This window comes from Chanos chanos, chromosome 1, assembly GCF_902362185.1.
Source record: "Chanos chanos chromosome 1, fChaCha1.1, whole genome shotgun sequence".
Classification (NCBI taxonomy): domain Eukaryota; kingdom Metazoa; phylum Chordata; class Actinopteri; order Gonorynchiformes; family Chanidae; genus Chanos; species Chanos chanos.
The window spans coordinates 30,242,247-30,262,089 of NC_044495.1; the positions used below are offsets into that span (position 1 = coordinate 30,242,247).

Consider the following 19,843-nt stretch of genomic DNA (forward strand, 5'->3'; position numbering starts at 1 on the left):
TATATATATATATATATATATATATATACACATATATATATATATACATACACATTAGTAGTAGTAGTCATAGTAGTACTAGTAGTAGTAGTATTATTTACTAATTGCTTTACATATTACACAGCAGTGTTTGTTAAATTCAGTCCTGTAAACTGAAAAAAATCTGTATTGACCGATTGGAAGACAGATGATTCATGTGTCTTAGTACTGGATTAGGACAATAATTATCATGGACACTCAGTCTCTTGGACTAGAGTTTTGAGACACCGTCACAAACTATTGTCATATTCATCATGAAGTTTGAGTTGTGGAGACATTGTGGAAGCTCAGTGATTTGACTGACGGATGTTCACGGTGTAGGTATATCTTTGAGCACAAAGGCACACAGCGGATCCTGGTGATCAACAACTGCCAAATCAGTGATGATGCGGCCTACTCAGTCACAGCAGGAGAGGAGAAGTCCTCTACTGAGCTTTTTGTGAAAGGTGGGTCCCTTTTGTACAGCCACGCACTGTTTGAACTCACAACTGGACTGTCATACTTCAGTGTTATTCTTTATCTTAAAGTGCTTTGATTACCCTTAGTGTCCTTACTGTAACACCCTCACTTACCATGCTCTGATTTGACCCTGGTCACCACACTACTGAATTAAAAAAAAAAAACAATAAAAGGAAAAAGTGATGTTATGTAATGTAAAATGTTACTCTTGTCATTGCTGAGGTGTATGAATTGGTATAGTACACAGCCTCTCCCTTCTGTATATGAGTATTTTTTAATGTCCCATACTGGTGATGTAATGTGCGTCTCTCCTGTACAAAGAGTTACCGATAAATATAGTCAAACACCTGGAGCCAGTGAAGACCACAGTGAACGAGAGGATTGAACTGGAGTGTGAAGTATCTGAGGAAGGCGCCAAAGTGAAATGGTTTGTTTGTGTGTGTGTGTGCGTGTATGTGTGTGTGTATGTAAATGTCAGTCTGTGTATGTGTGTACATGTGCATGTAAGTGTTTGTGGGTTTGAGTAGCACTGAAGCTAGACTGCCAGTGCACCAACCAACAGAGAAAAAGAAAATGATGGAACAATGTGTGGCATCCATGTTAATTGGCTGTTATGGAGCTCCCAGGAGAGTCAGTATGAGTGTGTGAATGTCAGTATTTGTATCAGTTTCAGTTTTTCTGTAAGCCAATATTTTAGTGACAGTTGTTGTGTAAATATTTGTCTCTATGTCTGAGGCTGAGGTTCCATGTCATGTGTCCTGTAGGATGAAGAATGGTGTCGAGGTCCCTACAGGAGTGCGATCTCGTTACCGTGTGAAGTCTGAGGGCACCAAACACTGGCTGATCATAGAGGATGCAACGAAAGAAGACACTGGCACATATTCCCTTATGGCCACTGGGGGCACCACTCAGGCACATGTTCAAGTTGACTGTACGTGAGGTTACTTTTTTAAATTTTATATATATATATATATATACACACACACACACACACATACACAGACACACATATATATATATATATATACAACAGGAGACAAAAGTGTATGTAGTTAACTACTAGTAAAGATATTCAGGGGCTCAAGTAAGAGCTTGAGATCGCATTAAACTGTTTATGTAAAGATAGGTAGCTGCAAATGAGATATCTGCTTTTGCCATTCGATGAAGTGCTCATCAGTGATTGTCTCATAGTCAGCTTGTCGGACAATATACCTTACAAAACACTTTTCTGTTATTCTCTAACTTCTCTTTTATACCCCTTCTCTCTTTCCTCTCCCCAATTTTTCTGCATTCTTTCCTTGCTTTCTTTTAGTGAAGCCTCTAAAGATTCTGCAGGACCTGCAGGATGTGACTGTGCTGTTGGGCAAGCCACTGAAGCTCCATTGTGAGATCTATCCAGGGAATGTTCCAGGACGCTGGTACAGAAATGGTCAACTCATCCAGCCAAACGATCGCATCAACATTATACACAGAGCCAAGTGCGTTCCCTTGTCCAGCCAACCTTGGGATCTAATCCCTTACGCTTGTCAGCTACAGTACATGTCACAACCTTTTCACAGGGTGGAGTCAGACTCAGCCGTTTGTGTTGCCTCTGTACAGGGTTCACAGACTGGAGATTGAAAGCGCTACAATCCATGATGCTGGAGACTACACATTTGTGCCGGAAGGATACTCTCAGAGCCTTTGCGCCAAAGTTCATATCATAGGTAGCGAACGCCCCGTGTGTTTCACTGGAGAATGGTGCTGATGTGGCCCCAATACTAGGCCAGTATGCAGTGACATTTTGCACTGAAACTCTAGTCTGAACATCACCTTACTCTCTGCAGATCCACCAAGAGTGCACCTGGAAGCTCTGAATGTCCAAGACAACACCATCACCATTGTGGCAGGGAACAAGCTCCGTCTGGAAATTCCCATAAGTGGAGAACCTGCTCCAAGAGTCATCTGGATGAAAGGAGAGAGAGTGAGTGGTAGAGACAGTGCAGAGGAGATGGAGAGAGAGGCTCAACTTTTAGTGTAGGAGGTCAGAGTTGATACTGATTGTCAGTTCTAGACCTGGAACATGCATTAATCATTTCAGGACTGTATGATTAGCCTTCCAACTATTCATGCAGTTTGGTCATTAATAAAACTCCTGAAAGGACTTGATCACTGGTGCCAGCCAACTGAGAGTGAGCTGTGTGTATATTTAAATATTCCAACACAACTGAGTTAGTCAGGTGTCAATGAGCTTGTCTTCCTTTCCTGTTTTCTCCATATTTCAGGTGATTTTGGACACCGGCAGCCGGGTTAAGGCAGAAACTTTTACTGACCACACTTGCCTCACCATAGATGTTACAGAGAGGGAAGACACTGGCAACTACAAGATTGTTCTGCAAAATGAAGCAGGAGAGGACACAGGATGTGTCAAGGTCAAGGTTGTAGGTAAGAATCCCACGTAACATCACTGCCAGGCATCAGTTACCAAAATTGCCTCTTGTTACTAAATATGACCGACCATTTTTTGCGTTGTTTATCAAAGCTAGGATGTGGAATATGCAATACCAGTTAGTGTGTGCCGATACTAGTTTGATAAAAGGTGGGGATTTTATTTGTGGCAGTATCTGAGTGCCACTCACTATGTGCTAATTGTATATGTAGATATCCCAGACCCACCCGAAGCACCTAAGGTTCCAATGGTCGGAGGAGACTGGTGCTCCATGACATGGGATCCCCCACATTATGATGGAGGTTCACCCATTCTAGGTAGGCTAAATACTGAAAGAACTTTTTGTAGTGATACAAGCTATTTTATATAGGTTTGTGATTGTGTGTGAGCATTAACGTTGTGTATTCTGTAGGGTACTTCATTGAAAGGAAGAAGAAACAAAGTTCCAGATGGATGAGGCTGAATTTTGATCTGTGCAAAGAGAATTCCTTTGAACCTAAGAAGATGATCGAGGGTGTGCCTTATGAAGTACGAATCTTTGCTGTGAATGCCATCGGCGTATCAAAGCCTAGTGAGCCTTCCAAACCGTTTGTGCCTTTAGGTGAGTATCCCTTTACTGCTTGAACCCTCATATCCCCCTTAGCCACATCCACATCCCAGAACCAACAACACTTTTCAGGGGCAATAGACTCTTGTGTGTCTTATAGTTACCTGTGCCATAACAACTGTCTTGTGTAGTATGAACATAACCTTCAGTAACCTTTTAAATAGATGCAATAGTGAGAAGCAGGGACCTGGTCACTGCTCAAGCTGTGATAACAGCATCTGTCTCTGTCCTTCAGTCTGCAGCTGTTGCCCCTAGTAACTCCAGAATTCAGAACACTCTGACTGTGACCTCTGCAGTCCATGCTGGGGAGTTAGAGGATATTAAATATGTCTTTCTAATGGCTGCCAAATAGTGGAGGGATTAGAGCTTTAAGAGATCAGGCCCTATGACCATCTAGCTGCAGGTTCAGAAGGAGGACCCGGGTAAGAATAGAAGAGCTGCAAATAATGAGATTTCAGAAGATTGATAACATACCGTATACACACATGGAGGTTCCACTGTGGATAGATATAACACTTATATAATTTGGACTTTAGTCACAAGTCCTAGTGTTTTGTTACCATGGTAAAACTTTTTTGACTGCTGCATTTCCCTAAGCTGTGACCAGTGAGCCTACCATGCTGGTGGTGGATGACGTCACAGACACTACAGTGACAATGAAGTGGCGTCCTCCAGATACAATTGGTGCAGCAGGATTAGATGGCTACCAAGTGGAGTACTGCATTGAAGGAAGTAAGAGAATATTATGAATCACAAATTATAGACTATGTTCCATCCTACTAACTTCAAAAATGTATCACTTATATGTGTAACTAATAGCTCTTGACTGATATTATTTGACACATAATTATATCATAATGATCATAAATGTTCAGGTTTTGTAGTGATAAGCTATTTTTAGGCAATTTCATCATGCTTACATAATGCGTGACTTTTTTATTGGGGGATATAGTAAGATTTGTAATCTGATAAGTATAGTAAGATTTGTAATCTGATAAGTGTCTCATTTCCTTCACAGCGGACGAGTGGATCTTGGCAAATAAGGAGTTGACAGAGAAGACCAGATATACAATCACTGGTCTGCCTACTGAAGCCAAGCTCTTGGTGCGAGTGAAAGCCATAAATGCCGCTGGAGCCAGTCCCCCACGCACCACTCAACACTCCATCCTGGTCAAAGAGGTGATCGGTGAGTCCTGCCAATGACTTCCCTTTTCCCAATTCTAAAGTGTATACTACTCAAACACTATGTAAACATGACTATTAACAGCTCAACTGCTGAAGCCAAATGGGATCAATAGCAGGCATTCGTGTTGTTCACTCATGGCCTACTCATCTTCTTTCCCCAGAGGCACCAAAGATTCGTGTACCACGGCACCTGAAGCAGACCTACATGCGCAAAGTCGGAGAAGTCGTTAACCTTGTTGTGCCATTCCAGGTAAGATGGCTGGTGAATATATACATCCACAAGTATGTCCACTCACACAAGAGTCTATTGGTGCTGCACATCAGATAGAAATGTTCATAGAGGTACTAATGGTTTTGTGGCCACTGCTACAGCTGCTGCAGTCACTTTTTTAGCAATAATATCAGCAAAATATTGGAGCTTTCACTGGGACTAGATATAAACATACAGAAGCTGTTCAGTCATGTTTCAAAAATGTAGGTAAGGGGGTTAAACATGTCAGTTGTTTAGCACATTCCAAAATATTATTTTCCTTCTTTAATTTTTCCATTTTTAAGAAGCTCACACATCTTTTATATAACTGTACATGTCATTTTTCATCTGGCTCTAGGGAAAGCCAAGGCCAAAGGTCACCTGGCTTAAAGATGGACAGGCCATTGACCCCACACAGGTCAACATCCGCAACACTGAAACTGACAGCATTTTCTTCATCCGCAAGGCCGAGCGAAAACACTCGGGGAAATATGAGATGACTGTTCAGGTGGAGAACCATGTGGACACTGCCATCCTGGACATCCAGATTGTGGGTTAGTTGATCACTGAGACTGCCTTGTGACAGGCAGGCCTGGGAAAATGGGACTAAATTATAACATGTCAGTAAACCAGATGTATATGTAAAATGTGCCTTCTGCATTTTTGATTATATGTCTTATTGATACTGTCCCCTGATAGACCTTCCTGGACCACCAGCATATGTTAGAATAGAGGAGGTTTGGGGGGAGAATGTTGCCCTGGACTGGGGCCCTCCAAAGGACAATGGCAATGCTCCCATCACAGGCTATACCATCCAGAAAGCGGATAAAAAGACTATGGTATGGAAACACTTCAGCCCATAAATGTAAAAAAAAATTATGTGTGGGTTACACACTTGACTTTCATTGTGGTCTTTTATTAGTGCCATAAATGTCACTTAATAGTTGATATTACCGATGTCTTTGATCAAATGCTTGGATTTTCAGTTTTCTGCACTTTCAAAAAATGGAGAGAAGTTCATTTAACTTGTAACATCCCACAAACTTTACTGATTCACCACGGCGTTAACAATGTTGACCGTGATATCATGACTCTCCAGATAAAGAAATATTTAAATGCCAAATGGGTTAAAAAATAGAAAAACAACAAGAAGAACCAGTCTCTTGCCAATGCATAATTTTCTTATTGATGAGCACATATTGTACAATATATATTTCAGGTGGCTCAAAGATTTCTTTTCTATTTTTGCAATATATATTTATATAAAATATATATATTTTCACTTGCTGCTTACATTTCACTGTGTTATGCTTCATTAGAATTAAACAGGTTACTAGTAGCATGTATGCATATAAGTGTGTGAATGTGATGGTATATAACTCTGTGTATCTGTATGTGCTTAACAGGAATGGTACACATGTATTGAGCACTACCATCGCACCTGTATTACAATCTCAGAGCTGGTGGTAGGAAACGAGTACTTCTTCCGAATCTTCTCAGAGAACATGGTTGGACTGAGTGAAGCAGCCACTGTAACCAAAGATAGTGCTCTCATTGTCAAGGAAGGTCAGTCCCAATGATAGCTACCACTAACAAATTGTCTTCATTTAGTTTGCATTGGTCCGCAGACTTTGTCCGTCTAGATGTAGCTGTTGCCTCTTTCATGTATGTGAACTTTGCTGTGCTGAACTGATGCAAGTCCATAGCTAGTAAAGTTGGCTTAAGCAAAAGAAGTGTTGACTTCTAGGCTTGGGGTAGGCAGTACTTTTAGAGGGCTACACTCCTGTTGTGTAGGATTTTGTTCCAGTCCTAATTTAACACATCTCAATCAAATATTGAGAATGTGCTCAGGACTTCGGCAAGCCACTACAGCTGTGTTTGTGTTGATGTGGTGCAAAAAATTGCACATCCTACACCCTCCAGTAGGAGTATTGCCCAGCTCAGCTCGAAATTAATGAAATTCACCAGAGCTCCAGAACCCTCAGAGACTGTGAGGTCCATTATCTGATGTCTTGGTGCTGAGGAGCATTAGAGTTGCTCTAGAAGTCAGCCTCAAATCAAATGATGTTGTCTCTTCCTCATCACCATAAGGGATATTCCCACATGATACAGCTCATGGCCCGTATCATGCACAGCCCCACTCTCCCTTTCCCTCCTCTTCCTCTTCCTCTCGTTCTCGTTCAGGACTAAGTCTCAAGAGCCCTGAATACATCGACTATGACTTCACTGAGGCTCCCAAGTTCACCCAGCCGCTAATCAACACCTTCGCCATAGCTGGCTACAACGCCACTCTCAACTGCAGCGTTCGTGCCAACCCCAGGGTATGTGAACACAGCCTTACAGAGGCTATAAACTCTTTACTGAACTCATTGCCAACTCAGGGGTCATCCTGCATTACAGACTTAAATGTTTTTTCCAATTACAGAGATGAGCTTGGTTTGTAGCTCAGTAGATGGACTCAGGGACCACTGATAGTCTACTTTTCAAATAGGTCTAATGATTAAATATCCCACAGTATAGTAACTCCTCTGGTATGTCATTGTTTGCCAAAATCTGCATTAAATGAAGAAATGCCATCAGAGAAATATTAGAAAACTACAGCTCCCTCTCTTTCACAAACTTCAAGCTTGAGCTCAAATATAAACTTGATGTCTACAGTATCTGATATGCAAGCTCTAGAGAGCAGAAAATGTTAGAACTAAGACTGAAAAATACACAAATTGAGAGACAACCCTTGTATGTAGAGAGAGTCAATATTACACAATAACTGGCTGTAATTCTACAACAATTATCTTCATAATAAGTTCAGATAACTGTCCTAGTCATAACTATTGTGAGCTGACTGGCAAGTCAGTATCAAGTTCAGTATGACACATAATTTGATAATGCTGTATGTAAATGAGTGCTACAGTGGAGAGTACATTAAATTAAACAATTTATAGGCCACAGTTTAACAGATCAACAGATTGAACTTATTTGAACTAAACTACACTCCCAGTGCTCTCTACAAGGTAAAGCTTAACACAGCACTGAGGTACAGTACCAACTGTGAAACAACTTCAGGTAAGTCATAAGGAAATGAATTACAAGTAGAGCAGTCCTACAGTTCACATAGAATCTCCCAAACCATGGATGGTTACCCGAGTGCTGTTTTTTTTTTTCTTGGAATTTTTTTGAATAGATACTCACAAGCTTTCTGTATTATATCTGAAAAAAAGGGTACAATTTTACCATTTACTGAAGTTTGTGTTTTATAAGGTTTGGTTTGCTTGTTCCTTTTCATGTTTGTCTGTTTATATTCCCCACCCTCAGCCTAAGGTCATATGGATGAAGAACAAAATTGCAATTGTGGATGATCCACGCTACCGTATGTTTAGTAACCAAGGTGTATGCACTTTGGAAATCCGCAAACCCAGCCCTTATGACGGGGGTGTCTACAGCTGTAAGGCCATCAATGATCTTGGAGAGGCTCAGGTTGACTGCAAACTGGAGGTCAAAGGTTAGACTTCACTTAGGGGCAAAGAGTGTGTGTGTGTGTGTGTGTGTGTCTGTGTGTGTATGATAGGATCACCTGAACAACTGCACCTAGCCCAGCACCTCCATATTATCGCTTTAATGAGGGCAGTGTATTTGAGTTACTATCAGATGCATATTTATTACAATCATTGCAGTTGTGTGCACAAGAAACCACAATCCATATCAGATACTTTGCCTTCAAGTCTATACAGATTTTTCCAAGAGTCACAACACCTCATTTACAATACCTCTTAGTACCAATATCATTCACAGTACCACTTTAGTCATGATATGAATTTCTAGGGTCTGATGAATGCATTTGCCTGTTTTTTTTTTGGAGAGGGCAGTTTACATGTTTACCTGATTGACAACAGTCTTAATTGACAAAAGGATGATAAAGATGCCCTTAAACCTCCTCTGAACTGACTGGCTTCTTATTTTCACAGCCACCAGTGCAAACTCTCTGTTGTTATCCCCTCTACGCTAGTTTGCAAAATGTAAGAGTTCAGTGCCATGCCACATGACACTAGTTTCAACAATGGCACTTGCCCATATAACCGATGTTCTCTCTCCATTTTGAGATTATGAATAAAACAATCTTAGCTTCAGACATGCTGATATGATGGCAGGCATGTTCTATCATAGCACAACAAAGGTAAATTCGTATCACTGATGTACTGTTATGTTATTTTCAAATGCAAGTGATAACACATGTTCAGTAGATATTTAAATGGTTGAGGCAAAAGATATTTAAATGGTTGAGGTTTTCTTTTCATAAATTTTGGACAGGAGGTTTCTTATCCTGCGACCTTCATCCTGTTTAACTTTTTTCAGATGTTTTCAGTCATGCTTACAAAGTTCATGCATATATTATTTTCTGCATGTCACAGTAGAATGGTATTTCACTGTTTGGACTGGAGATCACTGCATTCACAAGAATAAAGGATGGGTTTCACTTTTGATTAGTCTGTCTATCTTCAACTCACAACAGGTCCCATGATGCAACATTTCCATGAATCACAGCTGTGATAGTTGTCACACCCAGACAAAGACCTCTGACCCACATCGACTCCTGCACATTCACATGAAAACACTTCAACTGACCACACTCATTCACTGCTTACCTCTGTATCTGATGACAGATTGTTGCATAATACCATTGCAACATGTTTCTCCCTTTTCATAGCCACAGTACTGATTTGCTTAAGATCAGTGACATTGTCTTGGCATACATTTGTCATGTGACATCTATTCCCTTTGGACAGATAGCATTGGCTCCATTATAATATGTGCTTAACTCATTCATGTTAAGAATTTAATAACTAAGTTCAGTGAAGTGCCCTACACCACACATAACCCCCTCATGTAAACAACGATGGTTAACCCCTCTTCTCTTCTCTTCCTCCAGTCATCACTCAGGAATAGTGATTGTAATGTTGTCATCTAAGGTAAGCTTTCATATGATAAAAGCATATGAAGCTTATTTCATTCATTCTGCATCTCTTACTCACAAGTGTAGTCCTGCTTTTGTGGGACTGCACAAATAAATAAATAAATAAATTTGCATGTGATCTACAATGAGTCATCCTAAATGAGAACCACCATCCAAAGATAAATCAGGTTGAAGCGAAGCGAAGAATACGTCTGATCGTAAGGCCATAAATTTGTTAAAAATGTGATGCACGAAGTCCAACAGCTTTATTTTGCTCTTAGTATTTGGCTGCTGTCTGAGAAAAGATGGGGATACATCCCAGTTCAACAAAGCTTTTAGTTTGAGGAGACTTGCTAGTGGAATGGTTGTTACGCTGCTTGATGTGTGAGCTGCTGTTTATGTAATGTCAAAGTCTTTTCTTTGTGTAACATCACGCAGTGCACAAGGAGAGTGAACCGTAAGACTAGAGTCTTTTGTCTGACTTATCAGGATGTCATACCTTAGCATTTTTTGAGCTAATGTCCTTCCAATTCTGACTTAAACTATTTTCCAAATTCTGCTATTAAAAGATGATGAATCCGAGCTATACACCGTGAATACGTTATCAGACAACTGATCAGACATGATGAGACAGTTAATTACACAGATATACCTGGTTAATAGTAGTATATTAAGAAGTCTTGTAAGAATGCAACAGAGATAGTTTTATATGCACTGTAAGATTTGCCTGAAGGTGTGCAGTTGTGTGAAATAAGTATGCCCATATGAATGCTGGCAGCTCTGCAGACCTCAGCAGAAACCACTTTAACTCAGTCTCTGTTTTCTGTGTCATTCTCTGTGCTTGTAAAACACTGACACATGTCTGTCTCTATCCTCTCCCCTTTTTCTCTTTCTTTCTCTCTCTGCCTGTCTGACTGCTGTACTCTGACCAGATTTCTGTATATGTGGAATTGTAGTTTGTATGCTGAAGAGTGACCTCAAACATTTTCTGGTGCTCCAACACTGAGTTTTTAGTGGTTCTACACTGTTTTTTGCCACTGTCCCTGAAGCTCGATGTCTCTCACCCTATTTTACCCTTCTGTTCACTCCTTTCTTAAATTTTTTTTTCTCTATTACTCTAAATTCCCTCTCTATGTAACTAAGTGTCACAGAATACATCCACCCTTTATTTCCTTTTTTATTGTGTTATATGTGTAAAAATGCTGTTATTTGTAAACAGCAAACTAAACCATGCGCACTGTCTTATTCTCTCTCTCTAAGGGGGGTTTACCTTTTATGAGCTGATGAAACGAGGAGTTCCCTTACACCTGATTGACAAGTACATGAACGAGGCAAAGGGCTCAGAGTCAGACAAGAAGGGCTCGGACTGATTGCTGGTTGGCCCAAATATTTGCCCAAATCCAACCCCCCGCCCCCAACCCCATCATCACCAGCAGTGATTCACCTCTCTATCTTCATAAGCTGTACTGGTGTAGGGGAGATTAGCCCATCTTTGGCATGGAGTGCTGTGTACTGGCATGGAGCTAGGATAGTCACCATACAGCCTATTTATGGCCAGTTCTGTCTCACCCTGCTCCCCTGATGGCTGCTCTTTCCAAGGCCTGTTGAAGCTCAAATGCATGTCTGCAGTGTATGTGGATGTAACCTCAAGAAACATATATGCACACTACATGAAACACAACATATTGTGGTAGATTCAGTATTAGACTTCCATTAGAAGACAAAAGGATATATTTAATTTATTTATTGGTCAGAGGTATATGGGAATAGTTATTGTAACACTATTCCTAACATGAAGATAGGATATAAATCAGTCATGTGTCCCTCTGTTTCTTTTTTTTGTTATGTTTTGTTTGTGCTCCAGTGTGAAACCTCTTCACAATGTACTGCTATAGATGGAGTGAAGTTAGTCTGTGCTATGCTGCAGAGACAGAACATCTCTTACAAAGTGATAAATGTAAGATTCACTAACTGGGTGGAAATAGAAGTGTCCTTCCTCTGACTCTCTAGTTACGCATGGTTGAATTTAAGTATGTTTCAGTATCAAAAATTATTTTGGCCTGACACATTTGAAAACTCTGCATTCTACAAATGATTTTTGTTCTAATTTTTCCCTTTACTGTCAGTCTGTATGTTGTGATTATTTCAATAAACATCACACCCTCACTAATTTTAGTACCATACTTCTTTTTTACCCCCCTTTTAGTGAGAGATACATGGGAATAAAACACTTGATGTCTGAAGTGCTTTCTTTTTGTTTCCATTAAATCAAAAACAGTACACTTGGGGGGGGTAGTAATCAGTGTATATGAAGCTAATCCCTTGGCTCCAGGATGGCTAGCTCTCCTGTGGGGATGCTGCAAAGTAATTTGGCTTTTGCTGCTGCAATACTCAAACAATCTGATAAGGAAATTCTGATGAAGAAAGACCCTGATGAGCAGGTGTAGCTAAGTAGGTTCACTGTCTGAATGTAGAGCAAATTGCCAGATTATACATTATTTCAAGATCAGCATTTGTGCAACAGCAAACAGACGACACACACCAAACTGACTATGCTGTTATTATCACTTTGAAACAGTAAGTCCATCACACAATGGAAATAACTAAAACAATGCACACACAAACTCACAAACTAGGCACAATTTTAGAGAAGTGGTGAGTCATAGCAGAGACTCGTGAACAATGAGAAGATGCTGAACTCTTGGAAAATGCATTAACCACAAAAGCTTGAACAACGCGTCGTTATTTCTTCCAGAAGACAGAGCGAGCGAAAAAAAAAAGACTTCTGGTGCTCACTCTGTCATCGTACAGCAATGTTTCAAATGAAGAGTAACAGAATTACCATAACTGTTTCCTTAAAATGCACCGAAGCGCCATATGAGTAATTGGACCACTCTTAATAATGGTGTCGATTACTGGATATTACGAATATTACTGGACTAGTTGGCACACCTGGTGGTGAAAACGGTATACGTCTCAGTGTTTTAAATTTCCCGGCTCCGTTCCCTTCCGGGCATCAGTTTCCTGCTCTTTTTATTTTCTCGGTCTGAGACATACAGTGAAAGAGCGAACGTTGGTTCCGGTCCTCAAGATGACTGTCCTCACGTAACCCGTACCTATGTGCACCTCTTCTGGGTGATCGCTTGAAACTGGAACACCAGAAAGAAATCAGAGTAATTTGTACCGAACTGGCTTGCACTTTTGGGGCCCTGCCGTGACAATGCCACACTGCCTATGCCCGGAGCCGCTGTCAGCTGCTCAGCTCAAGCGACTGGAGGAGCACAAGTACAGCGCCTCGGGTCGGTCTTTATTCGAACCACCGTGCCAGATATATTGGAATTGGTTAGTTCAGCAGATACCGACGTGGGTTGCACCTAATACGTTGACTATAGCTGGACTTATTGTCAATATTGTCACCACTGTCACCCTGGTTTATTACTGTCCGACAGCAACAGAGGAGGTAAGTTCGACAGCGACATTATGAAACTTCTCGCGACATTGCGTTGCGCGTCACAAAGCATCGGTCAAACCTTTGGTAGCCTATAAAATGTCCACGTTTGTGGTGACTGTTTACCCAAACTAAATACGAGACTATTGAATTGTATTCGTTAAACCTCTAAATGCCCATTATTCACTGAGGCACTGGACAGATATAGGATAATTCATACAGTTACTGCTAAAATTTACACAGACACTCGTAAGCTTCTTTAGCGAGCATTTAGGCATCAATTATCGAGAGGTTACTTTCCCGTAACGCTCGATAAAACTGCCCTTAGCGTGTTGCAAGATATTCTGTAAGTGTCAGAAGATTGCTACACATTCTGTTTATTTTCTTACAACTGACCTACAGTGTACAAAATCGTTACAACATAACTTGCTGGACTTAAATTCTATTTATAGTGTATTGTGGAGAATTCAAGTTACACCAGACTTGACAAAGTACGATTTTTTAACAACCTTGTATCCGCAGGTAGAAATGATCTTTGTCGGTGTTGATGCGTGACCTATCACTAGCCGACAGATCAAACCGTAGACAAAGTCCAGATTCCATCGGTCAGGTTTACTGCCAGTTCAACAGGTTACGCAGGCTACTGTGCTGTGCCTAACCCGCATATTTAGTAGTCGACGGTAGTGAGGACCTATAACCTAGCTGAACACTGTACTCCCTGCACGCTGAACCAGGCTTGAATGGTCGTAATTTCCATCAAAATGTAGATGTCTAAAAAATGAAAACATTTATTGATTTACAAGATTTTGACTGCTTGGATTGACATTGTCACCATTTGCATGATAAAGTTTCAGTGATCACAATAATTACAATATTCCATTTATCATGTGTGATGCATGCCATGGCGAAACATGTTCACCAGCTACATCATTCACATCTCAGCTATGTAAAGTTGCTATATAGAGTGCTCTGTGCATTAGGACATATTCATGTTTAGACTGCACCCTTGGTAAAGGTAATTCCATCATTACACCATTAAAAACAACCGTTAGAGACACTGATATTTCTAGCAGTGTTACTTTATCGTAAGGGCTGTTCAGAAAGTGTTATCATGAATATTAACTGTTATCTTCATTATGACATTGCAGTGTGGGATGCATGTTTTTTCTCCACTGCAGGCCTTTACCCTTTAGACTTTAGCAACTGTCATTATATTATCTGAAGTCTTCAGCAAACATGTTCACTGAGCTCCACAGAAACTGCATAGAAAGGATTACTTGAAATACATTGACTTCAGAGCTTTAGTATTATATTAAAGATGAGTTATTTTCATAGTAATGACCATGTGATGAAGTCTTTAAGGGAAGTACGTGTATATAGGCATATTTTGACATGTTGCCTTTGCCAGGTCATATGTTAGATTATGACATATCTGCTTTCCCTCCAACACTTATCAGTGTGTGAATCCTGGAGAGGGGCACTTTGTCCCTTGTGTGTTGTTTGATAATGACAGCACAGCAAGGGGACAAAAACTGTTGCTCTAAACGATAAACAGGTCAGGTTGTTATTCATGACCATATCAGGATCTATGCTGCACTAAAGTGTTTGTAAATCTGTTCACTTTTCCTGTGTCTCCTCTCAGGCTCCAGGGTTGGCCTTTGTCCTTAGCGCCTTAGGCCTGTTTATTTACCAGTCTCTGGATGCCATTGATGGAAAACAGGCCAGACGCACCAATAGCAGCTCTGCACTGGGAGAGCTCTTTGACCATGGCTGTGATGCAGTCTCCACAGGTAAATCAAAGTCACTAAAGCATTCACAAACATATCTGGAGCACTCACAAGAACAGCTGACAAACTACTGGCAACTGCAACATTTAATACATGCACAGATACAGTCACCCAATCCCCTCTGCTCCCTTTGGCAGTTTTTGTTGCCGTGGGAACGTGCATATCCTGTGGGATAGGAGCATACCCTAATTGGATGTTCTTCTGTGGCTTTGTGGGCATGTTCATGTTCTTCTGTGCACACTGGCAGACATATGTGTCTGGAACATTGCGCTTTGGCCTGTAAGTCACGCCTTTTCACCCCCTGCACTATAATTAGCAGTATATTTTATAATATATTCTATGACAGGTCCTTTTGTGTATTTTATTATTCACTGGATGACAAATCCTTTTTGGCAGCACTAAAGTATGATCCATGCGTTTGTTTTCATTATCAGTGTTTGTACAAGTTGTGATCTACTACACAAATCACTCTGTTGCTACCACCCAGGGTTGATGTGACGGAGGTCCAGATTGCCATTATAATCATGTATCTGATGACTGCTTTTGGGGGAGTAGGTCTCTGGGAAATAACGGTATGACCAATGCATTTACACCAACCCTCCTGAAACATGAAATAATACACATCCACTGTACTGCAGGGTTAACCAATGCAACATAGTAAATCTATATTAGAATTTTATAGAAAAACATCTTAAAATGGAACTTGTGTCTTTGCTCTGTGCTGCCCATGGAGTCTTGATTAATCTACAAACGGGCAATGAGAAGGTAACTATGGTAACTATTGCCATGTCAACAAGTCACCCATGGACATGATCTTGCTGAACAGCAGATTATGTCACCACCCGGCTTCCTCTCCCATCATGCTTAGCATGCTTGCAGCTGCAGTACCAAAAAAGAGTGTTAATTCTGTAGAGTCTTGATATAGTCTCAAACAAATAAACACCCTGCGTCTCTGTAGTTGCCTGTTCTGGGAGTGAAGCTGCACATTTTCCCCATTCTGGGCATCATTGGTGGCTTCCTGTCCTCAACCTACAACTATTTTTATGTGATCCTCAATGGTGGAGTAGGCAAAAATGGCTCCACAGTAGCAGTAAGTACATGTATGCATAGCGCACATATCACCTTCCATAATCTTAAAAATATCTCATTTTATTTTTGTTTGCCTCACTTTTCATGTGACATCTCAGCTGTCCCTATCAGGTAAAATATAAAAAACAGTGTCACGGTTTTGTCTGACACGGTATTTGTTAAAATGAGTAAAATTTGTTTAATCTGAAAAGTTAAGTACAATACAACCCATTGTTCCGAACTGAAACTTACCTTCATATTCAGTGTAAAGTCTCTCTCTAAGCTCTCACTACTGAAGCCTCAAAAATTGGAAAAGGAAAACTGGGTGAAGAGAACATTTTTACTTGATAGCTTCAGGTTTTGTCAGTTACATTTTTACTGATGCATACTGCTTAAGACTGAACAGTGAAATATTAATACATATAGTGTTCATTATGCTCAGTGCATGTTTATGAAACAACATAACCATAACGACCTAATAACCACTATGATTGAATCTGAACTAATAATGAGTAGTATTATTGCTTATAGTAATGACATGAAAAACTGTGTGCGTATGTGTACACTATCTATTGTATGTGTATAAAAGTGTTAACGTATTTCTGTAGGACACCAGTGTGCTGTCGCCAGGGCTTCACATTGGCCTTATCCTCACTCTGGCTTTAATCATATTTAAGAAGTCCTCCAGTCAGCTGTTTGAACTACACCCCTGCCTATACATCCTAACCTTTGGCATGGTCATTGCCAAGATTTCCAACAAGCTTGTGGTGCGTTCTCAGTCCTGACTGTTTTTCTTTCTCCCTCTCTCTCTGTCTTTTGTTGCTGTGTCATTATTAGGACTGTACTCTGCTGTGCAGAGCGGATTCACTTTTCTAATGATGGGTTGATCTTCAATTCTAATTCTTTATTCTGAGTTCGTCCAGTGGCCAGATAAATCAATGTGTTATGGAAGCAGATTATGTGTTTTGCAGTTATTTAGCTCTCCACCGCTCACAATACTGAAATTCCAAAGTTAGGTTTTCCCAAATACCTGTATTGTATACTTAGGTATTGTCTCAATATCACTTCTCCAGGTAGCCCATATGACCAAGAGTGAGCTTCATCTCCATGACACTGCCTTCATCGGTCCAGGGTTACTCTTCCTTAACCAGTACTTCAACAGCTTTATTGATGAATATGTTGTCCTTTGGATTGCTTTCGTGAGTCTTCCTTCTATAACTGAAAGCTGTGTATCCCAGTTGTGCTCTTGGAGGCCTGCAGCTCTGTACACTGTGGGTCTGTTTGTTCTATAACAGACCTCCTTCAGTTACTCAAGGGCTTTAAAAGTAGCTGATCTGTACAATCAGGTATGTTAGAGTAGTGAGAGATATAAAATGTGCTGTTCTGTGGGCCACCAGGGGCAGGATTGGGAGACATTGCTCATGATCCCATAAAACCCTTGGTCTTCAGTTTTTGTTTTGGGTAATTTCTTGTTCAAATAGTGCTAAGCCTCTAAATGTGAACTCTACTGTCCTCTATCCTTAATGATAAATGATCTGTAATGACTGCTGATCTCATGTAACTGTCAACGTCTAATGATGCCCTCATGTGTTTGGCCAGGCCCTGTCTGTGGTAGATCTGATGCGTTACTGCACAGGTCTGTGCCTGCAGATTGCTGCTCACCTGCACATCCATGTGTTCAGCATTACCCACACCCACAAAGACTGACGTTTTGCCCGGGAGGAGCAGGCGGGGGGGCATGGTGAAGATGCCGCCCCGTTACTGACGACAGAGCAGGAAAACCCTTCAGATCCAAACCGCAGCAGCCTTTTCAGCGTAAGCACATCTGACTGAGCGCAATTCAGTCGGGCTAGGCCGAAATGAATCAAGCATGATGCCATGAGTGACAAGACAATTTGGTGCGAAATACTCTTCCACTTGGCGTTAATGTGTAAGCCCCTTCAAGTGCAGGGAACAAACCATCTCACCGGAGGGAAATGAGCATTTACGTAGCATACATGCTTGGAAAATGAGTGGGAAAACTTTTTTTTTCTTTTTTTGACACTGTAATGCAGTTAGAAAGTCTGACCAGTATCCTGACCACTGCCTGGGAAAGACTGAATATTTGGAAGAAAACATAGGATTGCAGTTGTAGTGTTTGGCTGATAAAGTGGGTTTTTAAAAGACAGAAAACTATTCTGTGACCAGTTAAAATGCTAAGTATTTTGTGGTATGGAATTTTGGAGGATGTCATTTGACAAAACAAAACAAGCAATTATGGCTGAGTGTGCATTTTTTTTTTGTAATTCCTGAAATCAACTGATTGTCATTCAGAATAGCTGAATTTGGGCTGGTTTTGTAATTTGTTCAGCAGACCTATCATTTTCACTGTCACCAGTAATGTACAGTTAAGGCTTAAATATTATAAGTAAATTTAAATACCATCAAATTTTAAAATGAACATGAAACTGTAACAGCAGTGGTGTAGCTCACTGAATATCGATTGTTAAATTATTACCTTTCATTGTACAGTTCTGTGTTTTTCAAAGGCAGTTTAACCCAGAAGACAACATATAAGGGCAAAACAGCCCAGCTCAGACACAAAGTAATATAATTTAAACGAAACCCAATGTTTTTATTGACGTGGTCATTGCCTCTCACATAAGAACCCCAAACTTCATTCAGATTTAAAAAGGTTCGAATACTACAAACACATTCCTGTCTGTCTGTATCACAGCAGAAAACAAGCAGAAAATCCTACTGCATACAGTTTTTTTTTTTTTTTAAATTAAGTACAGTTTTAATAATTGGGTCGAATCTGGTGAGAATGAATCATGCTAGGAAAACAAAGAAAGAAACAAATTTTTTTAAATGGCCAATCTTACGATCATATTAACTCTAAGAAGTGGACTTGAGGTCAAAGGGCATAATTTCTTTGAGGATCGGTATTTCATATTGTAATTGTCAAGCGCTGTGGTTTATGGTGGGACCAGGATAGTGTGTTTATGATGGAAACAGGGACAGCTTGATCTCGGAGGAACTACAGATTGTCTCTTACCCATTTTTCTGTCATCCTTTTTGTATCTTGGTAAGCCTTTGGCGTTTCTCTGTACAAGAACTATGTCCCTGTTCAGAACACACAGTTACTCTCTACCTGCTTCTGCTCCTCCCAAAGGGCTAATGACACTAATAAATTTTATGTAATTTACTAATAAAAATGTGTCTGCAGTCTTGGCTTTTTTGACGTCACATAATAACTAAGTTCAGAAGGACGCAAGGAAGGCATTTGTGGTACGACCATAAATAAAATAATTGTTTTTTGAAAAATTGTTTTTGAAAAATACTTTGGACAGAAATGACTTTCACATAAACTGCAATCTTAACACTTAAAAAACCTAAATAGGTAATGGGAAAATGTGATCAAAGATGTCAAGCAAGAGTGCAATAGCAACTGTTGGTTCGCTCGTAACTGTAGCTGTCAATTCAAGTGCGAACTTTGTACATTTCGACAACCCAAGCCATCTGCTTGACAAAGGATAGTCCGAAGTTCGCAGACGTTTCACCTTGTTAAGAGGACAGCCAACGTTAACATCACGAGGAAAGGGGAACGTCATTCAGCCCTTAGAATATATCACCAGGAAACAA

General features: G+C 40.4%; 2 protein-coding genes across 2 annotated transcripts in view; both read left to right on the forward strand.

The window, feature by feature from the left end:
* mybpc1 (myosin binding protein C1) overlaps positions 1 to 11,286 on the forward strand; it is a 31,952-nt gene extending 20,666 nt beyond the window's left edge. Inside the window, exons 18-35 of the mRNA XM_030780936.1 lie at positions 361 to 485; positions 820 to 925; positions 1,263 to 1,429; positions 1,811 to 1,976; positions 2,098 to 2,204; positions 2,325 to 2,461; positions 2,763 to 2,922; positions 3,139 to 3,243; positions 3,339 to 3,527; positions 4,131 to 4,265; positions 4,552 to 4,719; positions 4,880 to 4,968; positions 5,327 to 5,522; positions 5,668 to 5,807; positions 6,375 to 6,534; positions 7,153 to 7,289; positions 8,281 to 8,467; positions 11,177 to 11,286. Coding sequence (XP_030636796.1) covers positions 361 to 485; positions 820 to 925; positions 1,263 to 1,429; positions 1,811 to 1,976; positions 2,098 to 2,204; positions 2,325 to 2,461; positions 2,763 to 2,922; positions 3,139 to 3,243; positions 3,339 to 3,527; positions 4,131 to 4,265; positions 4,552 to 4,719; positions 4,880 to 4,968; positions 5,327 to 5,522; positions 5,668 to 5,807; positions 6,375 to 6,534; positions 7,153 to 7,289; positions 8,281 to 8,467; positions 11,177 to 11,286 — 2,584 coding nt within the window. The remainder of the gene's footprint in view (positions 1 to 360; positions 486 to 819; positions 926 to 1,262; positions 1,430 to 1,810; positions 1,977 to 2,097; positions 2,205 to 2,324; positions 2,462 to 2,762; positions 2,923 to 3,138; positions 3,244 to 3,338; positions 3,528 to 4,130; positions 4,266 to 4,551; positions 4,720 to 4,879; positions 4,969 to 5,326; positions 5,523 to 5,667; positions 5,808 to 6,374; positions 6,535 to 7,152; positions 7,290 to 8,280; positions 8,468 to 11,176) is intronic.
* A 1,697-nt stretch (positions 11,287 to 12,983) lies between these two features.
* chpt1 (choline phosphotransferase 1) lies at positions 12,984 to 19,424 on the forward strand. The gene is made up of 8 exons (XM_030778637.1): positions 12,984 to 13,376; positions 15,007 to 15,154; positions 15,289 to 15,430; positions 15,639 to 15,723; positions 16,110 to 16,241; positions 16,828 to 16,986; positions 17,293 to 17,418; positions 17,819 to 19,424. Exons 1-8 carry the CDS (start codon positions 13,137 to 13,139, stop codon positions 17,924 to 17,926), a joined length of 1,140 nt encoding a protein of 379 aa, XP_030634497.1. The 5' UTR covers positions 12,984 to 13,136; the 3' UTR covers positions 17,927 to 19,424.
* Positions 19,425 to 19,843: the final 419 nt, after the last annotated feature.

What these genes read in the sequence shown, in the direction of transcription:
- chpt1 (XM_030778637.1), top strand. Translation starts at nt 13,137, where the DNA reads ATGCCACACTGCCTATGCCCGGAGCCGCTGTCAGCTGCTCAGCTCAAG. An exon ending in GTCCGACAGCAACAGAGGAG is followed by an intron (nt 13,377 to 15,006) that starts GTAAGTTCGACA and finishes GTCTCCTCTCAG; the next exon opens with GCTCCAGGGTTGGCCTTTGT. An exon ending in CTGTGATGCAGTCTCCACAG is followed by an intron (nt 15,155 to 15,288) that starts GTAAATCAAAGT and finishes TCCCTTTGGCAG; the next exon opens with TTTTTGTTGCCGTGGGAACG.